General features: G+C 42.2%; 1 protein-coding gene across 2 annotated transcripts; it reads right to left on the reverse strand.

The window, feature by feature from the left end:
- Window positions 1-622: 622 nt before the first annotated feature.
- Window positions 623-11,794, reverse strand: dedd (death effector domain containing). Of its 2 annotated transcripts, XM_071203857.1 has the most exons (7): window positions 11,473-11,794; window positions 8,964-9,603; window positions 7,254-7,309; window positions 7,006-7,072; window positions 5,824-5,928; window positions 5,583-5,720; window positions 623-3,861 (listed from the first exon to the last, which is right to left on the reverse strand). In XM_071203857.1, the coding sequence occupies exons 2-7, from the start codon at window positions 9,526-9,528 to the stop codon at window positions 3,431-3,433; spliced, it is 1,362 nt and encodes a 453-aa protein (XP_071059958.1). In that variant the 5' UTR covers window positions 9,529-9,603; window positions 11,473-11,794; the 3' UTR covers window positions 623-3,430. The 2 variants fall into 2 exon arrangements, with proteins under 2 accessions (XP_071059958.1, XP_033943503.1); XM_034087612.2 differs by lacking the exons at window positions 7,006-7,072; window positions 7,254-7,309 and having other exon boundaries at window positions 11,473-11,793.
- Between the last annotated feature and the right edge of the window lie 636 nt (window positions 11,795-12,430).

The following is a 12,430-nucleotide window of genomic DNA, read 5'->3' on the forward strand; positions in this document are numbered from 1 at the left end:
TAAAAATGAAAAATAGTTATATAATATTACTGGATCTCTTAATCTATGCTTTGTGTCCTTCCCTTCACACAGGTACACCCTTAGGGCCCCATGCTGACGGCCATTTTGGCTGCAGGTTAGCTGTTAGAGGCTGGTGACAGCAGAGGCTGAAGTGAATAGTCAAAGATAACTATTTGTATATATATAGCAGTCTCTGGTAAATATAAATTACATTTGTGGGTGATTGGGCTCTTTAGTTTAAAAGTGACAGAAAAGTATAAACATACCCTTTGCATTTTAAATGTACTTTTCTATTTCTGTCTTTGGTTCATGAAGTGTCAATATTACAAGGATGGTAAGAGGTATTGATATCATTTATTGTATGCTATACCTCTCTGTGAACATCCAAGTGAAATGTCGTGACATTCTGGTCATTATTTCCAGATATACACGGGATAAGGCCAACAGGCCCCCTTTCAAAGCATGGTTGTGCTTTGTTCTACCTCGGGTAGGGGTATCTCGAAAACTAAAGCCCTTTTTTATAATCCTGTACATTATAAATTGCAAAATGTAGTTTTCCACCTAAAGATTTTGGTTGTGTGTCATGTGACATGAACAAATAATAATGCCTGGGACTTCAACAAAACCCATCCATTTCATTTATTAACAGACCTATTTGTCTGTTTTCTGAAGAAATGCAAAATTGATTGGAAACTGGAAACCCAATAAAGTTAATTACAAAATATTAGCACTGCGAGTTTCTACGACATTTTGACATAACAGGTTATATGCAATGTTGCGAAGGAGACAGCTATATTTAACTAACATAACATTCATTCAACAGAACACACACCAACCTATATAATAGATGCTAACTTGCAACCTCGACATAAAAAATAAATAAATGTAGACCGACTATGTAACAGAGGGCAGTCAAACATGACTTGTGTTTTAATATGAACCCACGGATTGTATGATAGCAGAGATAAGAAAGAGCATTTTTTGAAGGAAGAATATATTTGGCATGACGACGACTATTTGGCTATGTGCACGGAGTAAAAGAAAGATGAATGGAAAAGGTCAAATGTAAGCATTTGAGACTAGCATTGCAATTGACAATTGTGACTTAAATGACATTTAAGCCTGTAATCAAATTCTGTTATAAATTCTAAATGATCTATTCACAAATCAGCATTATGCACAGTCTTTTATATCTTATGATTAATATCAATCACGTCCAAACAAGTTACTTTTTGCATTAAGTAATAACCTGTCCTGGTTCGACAGCAATGACATTACAACATTTCCAATTTGGAGAATCTTAAATGGCATGACTCAAGATTGACATACTGTACTTCTCTGTGTCCTCTATGCTGCTCCTCCAGTCAGTGTGGAGGGCGACTGGTGCACAGGCAGCTATGTGTCTGACTATGATGCAGGAGAATGGTAAATCCATCCCATCATAGAGACATTTTTATTAGTTCACTGACACTCTGGCGATTATGTTTTTGGGGAAGTTGAACTTCAACACAGAACAGGAACTTCAACCTACTGCTGCCATAAGGGAGGCTTGCACCTGCAATGAAACAAAAAGTCGAGAGTACCAATCTTTTTGTAATCCACAAAGTATAACAGAAAGATGAACCTGACCTTTTCATACCACTGTCAGGCCAAATAAACAGTGACCAAGCTGTGGATAAAACAGGACTCTACTAGATGTGTGCACTCTGGGCTGGAACCATGACAAGAAGCTTTAAAGCTGGGCTTCCACAGCTTGCTGATAAAGCTAGTGACTCGTCAGTATCTCATGTATAGGATGAATTTGTCAGCGGACCTAAAGGGTGTTCTCTAATAAAATGGCCACTCAGTGTATTTTACCACTCTATAATATGTTAGTTGTCTCTCACAGGCACCCATTATACCTGATGTCTTAAACCATGGATACCAAAATGAAATTCAGTTATATTCCAACGTTGCTTGACTGGCTGCATTTCAGAAAATTCTGTAGTCATTTTTGTTCCACTACAAGCGCATGATCAGCACCTGCACTCAACATTGTAGAAGTGTATGCTCCATTCCCGTTTCAAAGCATTAAGTATCCAGTTTGCATTGGGAAGCATTGTGGATGGAAGAGGATACGCAGACACTTCTTCGTCCTCCATCAAGCCCAGTGAGGGTGAGGAAGTAAAAGCACCTGCTTGTACTGCTTTTTCAGCATGTGATTGACAGTTGTTTTAAATATTTTAAAGTTCACTGTTATATGAGTAAACATGTGGAGACGGCAGGTAGGTGTGGTTCGGGCTGACAATGAAACGTGAAAATCCCAAAATATGTCAAACACAGTAAATGACTACATTTTTCATTGAATATGATTCAGAATAGTTAAAGGTGGGGTAGGTAAGTTTGAGAAACCGTCTCGAGGTACACTTTGTTATAATCCATGGAATGCTCTTAACATCCCGATAGCAATGAATATCTGAAGTGCTTTGACAAAAAACCCATACAAAAAAATTCATCTGTGGAAGCCGTGGTACTGCTGTAAAAAGCACGACCAATCATCTGAGCCGGCCCGGCTAAAGTAACTGGATGGCCTACCTGCCTGCAGCCTTCCATCTGTGCACACACTTATCTCGTGCCCTCATTGGTCATGTGCGCGTTAGTGTGTGTTGGAGGAGGGGCTCTGTGAGGAAGTGGCAGATTTTTTCCAGCTGTGTATTTTCAAATGTTTCTCCAAAATGACCGACCCCACCTTTAAAATGTTCCACAAAGTTTAAATATCGGTGTTGACTAAACAATTGAAATGTCACATTAGGTCAGAATCACAGCCCCTGGTAACAAGTCACGTTGTTAATGAAATAATCTGAAAGACACAAGGATGTAGACAGTGAGACCAACTGGGAGCCAAGGCTCTTAAGGGTTTATCTTTTCACACAAGGGAACTGTGTTAAGTCTTAAGGAAAGTAAAGGAAAATCTAAATGTAAGTCATACGTCTGTGCCTTTCTATAACAAACAGAATACTCTTCCCTTGGGGTTAATCCAACCAATCTGTTATGTACCGGACATGGCTGGACCGCAGACCGACCAGCTTGACCCTAAGGTACAAATCCCACTGAGTCATTTACATCATAAACACGAGCTTCTCCAACAGGTTGTCAAGAGTGGAATCAGGTAACAGATGCACTTCAATGAGTTAAGGTTCAAGAAACAAAATTAGTTCAATTCAATGCACACATGTATGAGTATTCTCCTCAAATAAAGTGAAAAGCTTAACATTCAAAATAATATCCACCTGTATGCACCTACTTCTGCTAACAAAGTTCTAAATCACCTCGCATGCTACGCTCAGGAGGGCCAAGTTGATATCCTAAGACCTAAGCTCTCAAGGAATCGAATGGGAAGCTAGAAGTCCTTTAGTTTATTTTCAGGCACCTCAAACAACACAAACACATCTCACGCACTTCCCTGTGGGGGGTCCACAGACACAGAATATTTGCTAGCTCCACCTGGGCTAACTCCACTTGTCACCAGATTACGAAGTAGTTTGCGCCGACCAGCCTGGTAGTCTTCTTCATCGACATTGACCAATAGTTTTATAGCTTCGTGGCCAACAGCCTGTTTTAAGGAATCTGTGATGAAGACCCCTTTAAGGGCCTCGAGCAATGATCCGTTGATGTAGTCCCTCCAGAAGGCATCCAAATAGGTGAGCTCAGAGAACTTGATGTCACAGATGATGGAACCCAAGTCTCGGGATTTGAGGATAGTGTTTGCCTGGTTGAAACGCTCAAACTGGCGCTCCACTGCCTCTTGCTTGTTAGAGAAGACATTGCCCTGAAGTGCAGACTCATGCTGGCAATATTCAGCACGAACCCGGAGGCGGATATCTGAAGGAGGAGAGCACAACATAAAGTCAATAAGATCATCAAACAAATCTCCTAGTGATACTCTACAAGGCGCTATGTGGACAATGCTCATTGGCCACGAGTATTTTTTGCATAAGCACGGAATCATGAGCAATCTCTCCAAACATCTGGCCAAAAGGCATCATATTTAGACGGAGACATGCACAGCTTTCATTTACCTTTACTCGTAGCTCTGTCGCCCCAGTTACGTGTAAAATGGGAGAAGTACTCAGATCTTGTACTTGAGTGAAAGTAGAAGTACCAGAGTGTGGTTCTACTATGACTACGTTTACTTTTTCAAAGTAAAAGTAGTCGTTGTGCATTTCGTTGTCCATTTCAGAATAATATATATGATATGTTTTATAATGATTGATCATGAAAGTGTTCTCAAAGCTGGTAAAGGTGCAGCTAGTCTGAAGTACTTTGTAGACTGCAGGGTAGCTGGTGGATTTACTCCAGGTGGAACTAAAGTCTGATTCAACACCTGATTATATTTCACATCATTCATCCACATCTGTGAAGTAACTGAAGGTATTAAATACATGTAGGGGAGTCAAAGTACCATATTGGGGGATCTGTGGTGGTCGATGTCTTTTAGACTCGGTTCAGATCTTTACACCACACCGGTTTAAACCACGGTCCCCCATTCCCCTCTCGGTCACTGGGAAACAGAGCTTCCTGGAGATCACTCTCCTCACAGGCTAACTAGTGACCTGGCAACATGGATGGAGGTGAAGCGACTACAGGGTGCGTCTGCTGGATTAATATTGTCTACTTATTTGTCGGGTAAACCCTCACTTCCTCAAATTCAATAGTAGCAAACACCCAGACGGGCTACTAGCTGATCACCAACTCCAACTTCCAGTAATTCATTTGAATGGTGTTTACACAAAATATTAGAGTGTGCATCTTTTTGCTGGACGGGCATTGTATATTTGAGGTCTTGTGTGTAGATACAAGGCTAGGCTACTGCCTGACTCACTGCTGCTGTTGTTTTCCTCCGATTATGAAAACAGGAACACACGTTCCAGGTGTTGCATTGATGCCGGCATGGCGTCGATATGAAGGCCACCTGCAGAGTGTGCGTTGTGGGGCTCGTCCTTTAAATGCTCAGAAAGATCCCACACTTTGGATTTCCTGCCCGACAGAATTACCGTAATGACCATGCACAGCTCTGTATGAAGTCTGAGGGGTTTTCCGGCTGACGTTGTTTTTCTTTCTTCGACTAAGACTGATGAAAAACGAACACTTTTTTCGCCGAATAACGTTCAGTCGACTAATTGGGGGCAGCCCTAACTTTAATATACACACACAGGTTACTCAGAGTAGCCAGGTCACACTGTTAATCATATAATGCGTTTACATGCACTGTAGTAACATGGTCTACTTCGTGTAATTCTAAGTTACACTCGGACTGGATGTAATTATTATAAATTACAAGGATGCATCGCTGCATTACAATCCCTCCAGGAAATATCAAATGTCTCTAATCCCTAACCATGACTCCTGTAACCCTTTTAAAAAGAAAACATATATATAATATACAGTATACTGAAAATAACAATTGTTACCTACTTATTTAAAGGCACGTAAAAGGGTTGGTAACTGTTGCTTTAAAGCAAGCAATGTTACGAGACAGGTCTTATTTTGATGTATTTGTCAACATATTCATGAGGCTTTCTCTGTGTGGTGTTTCGCTTTACCACATGTTTGCTTCTCTCTGCAGTCAGCTGAAGAATGACTTCTCCTCCGTTTGCGGTTTGGTGCAGGAGGAGCTGGCTTTGTTTGGGGGGGGCCAACGTGGGGTCCTGACGGGGAACAGCAAATGACTGGTTGTGGACCTAGAAAACGATATCTCAGTTACTTGGACGCACACGCACACACACACACATGCGCGCGTACACGCGCGCGTACACACACACACACACACACACACACACACACCTGTTCTTCTGTGAGGCGCAGTGTCCTTGCCCTGCACCACTCCTCTGGGTGAAATGTAGCGCACTGATGTCTCTTCCAGGTACTTGTCCACAGGGTCCGGGCACACTGATGAAAGCAGAAGATTTGAAATTGCAGGACTTATCATCACACAAAAAGCAGAGACATTTTGGCCCAAAAACTACATTTTGGTGGTGCCATGGCGACATAAGTAGTCACTTCAGACAAGTATAAACCAACATGTTTGTTAAGTTATTTATAGTCAAATGTTATGCATAAGACAGTAAGATTATTCAACTTTTTGAAACCAATAACAATAAGGTGCCATATCCTCCATAATTACTAGGGATGGGAATTTGAAAGCAAATGTATATTAGAATACGGTTAACCGAAATGTACATATCCTATATAAAAAAAACATTCGAAAACTTTTTTTCCGAAAACATTTTTGGAAAAAAATAAATACATGTTCAAATAAGTGTAGAAACCAAGTCAAGTTAGTCAAATGTATGGAACTGGTGATCCCAGTTTGACAGCTATAGGCCTACAGCTTTCATGTGCGGAGGTGATTCACAATCAGGCCAGCTGTAGAGAAGACCCTCTCAGCTGGAACGGAGGTTGCGGGTATAGCAAGGTATAGCATGTATATATAAGTTTAATTTGGCATAGTTTGACCTCTACGCCGCACTCACTAACCTGGTCGAAATATATCCACACATTACTCCTTTTTGACGCCATGTCTGTTGTGTAGGACTCTTCTTAGAGTGTAAATAATTACCGGACTATGACTGGTAAAATATGTTGAATCCCGGCAAAACTAAATCTCTCCTGTCAAAATGTCTATGTACTTTGCCGCCACACACGGTTGCCAAGCAGCGCTTATTGTTGTTTAGGCTGGCCACTCATGTGTCGCGAGTGTTGACAGGGGGCGGGGGAGCACGCTCATGAACTGTTAGCGCCGGAACCTCGCAACGGCTGCGGAGCACATTTGGGCCTAAGATGAGGTTTGAGTCTGCGTGATCTGCGTGTAGGGAGGGGCAGCAGCCATATCATTAGCTAGAACTAGCTAGATCTGATGGATTTGGACATAAACGCGAGTGAAGTATAACCGGACGCGAGAGAGAGAGAGATCAGCACATGTAGCTCTGCCTGCTGTGAGGTGCCGGTGAGCGGAGCAAAACACACCTTTAGACCTAACACACTTAGCTACGGCACTGTCGTATACCAGTGTTTCCCACAGATCTGAAATATACTTGGGCAGGTGCCCGAAAAAAAACAACATGTTAACAACATGTTTATTTATTGACTTTTGACTTATTGACTTTTCATTCCTGTATAATCATTTTGCGCAAAGATGGCACTGTTTGTCAGAGCACTTCATCCTTCTGGGATTTCATGAAGAACAGCTCCAACGCCTGTGTGTATGGGAACACCTCTGGTGCTGGTCCATTAACTGCCAGTGTTTCCCACAGATCTGTTTCCCACATATCTGAAATATAATTGGGGGGGAGGTGGTAGCGGGGGGGGGGGGGGGGGGGGGGGTGACGTGCAACAACATTAACCTTTCTGTTGGTCGCTTGTTAGCAGACCCTTCACGCGATGGCAGAGCGAACAGGTACAGGCATGGCCCATAATGATAGCCCTATGGTTTAAATTTTGGAGTTAAATGCATCAATCTGGTGCATTTTGAGGGGAAAATAAAGACACTAGATCTATGGAAACACCTATATTAAACAGAACTGTATACATTTCAATAATCATAAAATCATGGCCATAACCAATACCATACCATTTTCAATATGAAAAAAACACTGAAACTTGTTTATTAATTTATTTTTGGTTCATTTATAGTTATTAATTCATTAATATACCTGGGCGGCCCGCCCAAGTATAGTCTATGTGTGGGAAACCCTGTATACATTGAATTATTCAATTTGATAATATGTAATCAACTTAGACATCCCTCCCCAATTTTTTTTTAGAAAAAACAAATAAATAACTCATTCGAATACCTGAATAATTTCGAATATTCGATTAATCGTTCCCATCCCTAATAATTACTACTTGTTATTTTTTCCGATTGCTTTCCAGCATCTACACTGCAAGCCTTGTTGGCAAAGCAGAATCGCAAGACCTCACATGTCCCTGTGGACAAGTATGAAAAACCCTCACAAAATATGTGGCCTACAGACAACAAACATGAACACGGAATACAGTTTACTAATGGCGCGTTTCCACTGCAGCGGGTAGCTCGCTTTAAGCGTGCCGAGCCGTGCGGGGCCCGTTTTTGGTTGCGTTTCCACTTGGCCTAGTTTTGGCCCGGGGCTACTTTTTCACCTTTTTTCTGGCCCGACTAAATCGTGGTTCTAGGGCCAGGAACAACCAGGCTGAGTCGGGCTGAGTATGCTAAACTAGAGAGAGAATCGCTGGCAAGGGATCTACAACTACAACAAGATGAACATATTTGACCATGATTTAATTGAAATACACGTTTCAAAATGATGCCGAAGTAACAACATACTGATACCGGTTAGTAAAAACCGTGAATTAATGCTTTGACAAGTCTGCAGACAGACGGCAGGCGGAAAACCTTTTAAAATGCGTGTTTTCTAAATGGAGCTTGGCTAAGCTAACGTTATATATGCTCCGACCGTCCACACTCACAACAACGGCCTAAACAGACATAAATAAACCAGCGACTGTATTCGCCATGACACTTGATTAACCTTTGTCTAGTTTCTGAACAGATATGAAGAGCTGTGAGCTCTGAGTGCTAAGAGCTAACGGCTGTGTTGTTTTTCTGGGGCTCTCATTGAAGATGACATCACGGCTCCGCCTACACTGCGTTACTATAGTAACTGCCTCAGTTCCTAAACTGTAATGGAGTCGTAGCATTAAAGTGAGCCGGGCCTAATAAGGCCTAACCAAACCGAGCGAGACTTGCAGTGGAAACGCGCCATAAGGTAACTTAGGCAAAGGCTAAATACAAGCAACAAACACTTGAGCACACTTTAAAAAGGAAAGGAGAAATGTACAATTGTTTCTCCCAATTCTGTATTTTGGAGTTTAAAATACACCCTTCATTTCCACTGATATGTATTTGAAGTCTTGTATGATCATAGTATTTACATTGCATTACTCACCAGACTGCCGTTTCCGGAGTGTGACGTACGGCAATAGGTCATGGCGTGTGATGATCCTTAGAAGCTGTAGAACATGTCGAAAGTTGGTTTCATCACAGCGACCCTGGCGTTCAAGGGCCAGCAGGAAATCCTTTCCACTCCTGATGCCACCTCGCTCATACTCATCAATCACGTCAACAAAAAGGAATGACAGTACCCTGACATCACGATGGGTAAGCTGTGCTCCAACTATGTCAAACATGCGGTGGAGTGAGTAGAGCCCATGGGAGTTGTCCACAGCTTCCTCAGGCCATGGCTCCAAGCTTCCATCTCTTCTGGAGAAGCTGGACTTGGTGCAGGAGGCCGAAACGTTTCTGCTGGCTCCCTCCCCGCTGGCTGCTGCAACACCAGAGCAGCCCGCCCTGCCGCACAGGGCTCTGTGATCCAGAGGCCTGGCCGTGGCACTGCTCTGACTTGAGTCCAGCGGATTGCCCTGAATGTGATGCCGGGCCTGCTGAGCAGAGGAGTTGTGAGCAAGCTGGGGAGGAATGGCAGCACTGGGAACCTGTTGCTGCTGTGATGTCATCTCAGGGCCCAACGATGATACGGGATGTTGGAATCCCAACAGCCCCTGCTGTCTTTGAACGCTCCAGTTGACGAGCTGTTCAGAGAGGGGGGAGTTCAGAGAACTGTTACCATGGGTGGACGACGTCATCATTTATCAATAACAGTATACAGCTGCAAAAACATACCTGGTTTCCCAAGGCTCTATTAGGTGCATTCAGCATTTATGATTATTCTTTCATGAAATAAAGATTCAGATAAATGGAACACAATCTCAACATAATGCAGAGATGGGCAACTTGTTCATGAAGGACACAATTGTTAAGTCCAGGATTGGTAACAGGGTCCTGGTATTGTGCAGCAGGCTTTCCTTGCAAATTGAACTTCACACTGACACTTTACTGGGCTGGAAAATAGAGAGAAATCTAAATCTAGGTTCTAACAATACTCATTCCTCTGAGGTTATTTTCTAAATGAAAGACTTAAAGGGCCCATGTCATGCTTTTCCGGTTATTACCCATCCCCTTCTGTGTTATGAAGGTTTTTCTGCATGGAAACACAGAAAAGACCTGTCTATGCTGCCCCAGGGCCAGAACGCCTCGTTGGAAATTTCTCTTTTTCCATTGTTTGCTTCCTGGGTTCTGTGACGTGTGAACACCCAAATCAACAACAAATGACCGGATTGGTCAAATGGACCAATCCCCGGAGCACCTCACACACCAGGATCCCTTGGCTAACTAACAGGGAGTCCCCATTGACTTGCATTCTCCGCAGACCCATTCTCACAGCGTTATAAACCTTTTTCTTACTCAATATCAAGCCACACTTATTGTTTTTACTTCGGCTGTGAGTGTTTGTGTGTGCTCAGGATGAGTTTCGCTTGTTCTCGCTGCATCGCCGACCCGGAAAACTGTCCGCTCCTCACAGTAACGAGCCTCGCAACATCCCGACCAATCAGAGCACACTGGGCTCACAGGGAGGGGGGGGCAGGAGCTCCAACAAGCCGTTTAGGACAGAGAGTGAATACATACTATACAGAGATGCTGAATGAGAAACCAATGTGATTTTGGAAAATTGCACAATTTAAATCTATTCTAGTAGACCTCAACAATGGAAATATAATCAGTAGAAATGGCCATGACATGGGACCTTTAATTGTTTAATTCATCTCTTTTAAGTCTAAAAGTGTTTCTATCAGTGATATTTTTTTTTAAGGTAAGAACAACATCTGTTGCAGAGACCTGGTGCAGCCTAGCTCACTCCCACAATGCCATGGTGTGTAGGTAAACTCAAAAGAGCCATAATTTAATTATTATTATTATATTTACTTATTTTGTATGTACTATTCATAATAGTCAAAACGTCTTCAGGGAGAAGGGCTGTCATGTTCTTGTCATATAAACTGCACGACTTCTCTTTTTGACTTTATGACCGTGTGGTTGAGGGGACACTGAAGGAACAATTAACACAAGTAAAATGAATGATAATGGCTGTTTTGACTAAAATGTTTAGCTAAAGCAAATTTAGCGAGTTAAACGTTTAGTCGTGTTCAACGCTTCTGCCAATGAAAAAATATTATTGATATTGTTAGACCAAACAACACACTTGCCAGCAGGACAAATAACAAGCTAGAAACTAGCTGCGCGCAGAGCGGAAGTTAGCAATCAAGCTAACGATATATTTTTTTTAATGGTTAACAAATGAAAGACGTCAACTACATGTCGCTAAAAAAAAACGCACGGGGAACTGCTGCTGGTCCGTGTTATGCTTTTGCGACTAACGGTAAATAACTCAAGACTTTAGCCCCTGAGTGTGGCTCTGGGTTTGTTTTGACTGCTCATGGCTAGCCTTAGTTCACGTTGGCCGCCAGCGTGCAGCACTGCCAAGACTAACTTGTGTAAAGCTGTGTGTAAAGTTAAGTTAAAACAGAAAACAAAAACATTATTCAACGACAAATGTCCATTACCTCCTGTGTTGTGGATACTGTTGATGAGCCCGACAATCTCACAGTTCGTTAGGTAGCGAAAGCGAAGTTAGCATCCCAGTGTCCATAGCAGAGCTTCAGAACACGGTTCCGTTTCACCGTGTTGATAAACTACACGATAAATGCTCGATATATGTGTCCAGTCTGTTTATGGGGGCTTATTTTTGGCCGGACATAAAAGTTTGTTGATTGTTTTTGGTCCTCAGACCGATATAGTGGAAAAACAAGCAGACTTGTTCTTCAGCTAAAATGAAAGAACTTCCAGTTCACAGCGCCCTTCTTCTTCTTTTGTTTTTATGGCGGCGACTAAACGGAATTGCCGCCACCTACTGTACCGGAGTGTGTACAGACAAGACTGTTGAAGTTAAACATTTAAAGCCGTTTCAATCTGAAGCTGTTTTTCCCCAATCTCTATCAATATTTTTTAGTAGAGGAGCACCCCTAAAAAGGGCTTTAGTTTTCAAGATACCCCTACCTCCTGAGGTAGAACAAAGCACAACCATGTTTTGAAGGGGGGCCTTTTGTTCTTATCCCATATATGGAAATAATGATCAAAATGTCACAAAATGTGTATTAGATGTTCAAAGAGAGGTAGGCCTATAGCATACAATAAAGAAAATTATATCAATACCTCTTAGCATCTTTGTAATATTAACACTTAATGAATCATAGGCGGAAATGCAAAAGGTATGTTTATATTTTTCTGTTATTTTTTAACTAAAGAGCCCAATCACAGAAAAATGTAAGTTATATTTACCAGAGACTGCTATGCTCTCATAAAAATAGTTATCTTTGACTATTCACTTCAGCCTCTGCTGTCACCAGCCTCTAACAGCTAACCTGTAGCCGTCAGAATGGGGCCCTATGGATGTACCTGTGTGAAGGCGTGCTAGCTGGCGCAGGACCGTCTGTCAAAATCCAATCTATCACCCAATCATGA

Source organism: Pseudochaenichthys georgianus, chromosome 7 (genome assembly GCF_902827115.2).
Source record: "Pseudochaenichthys georgianus chromosome 7, fPseGeo1.2, whole genome shotgun sequence".
In the NCBI taxonomy this organism is placed as follows: Eukaryota; Metazoa; Chordata; class Actinopteri; order Perciformes; family Channichthyidae; genus Pseudochaenichthys; species Pseudochaenichthys georgianus.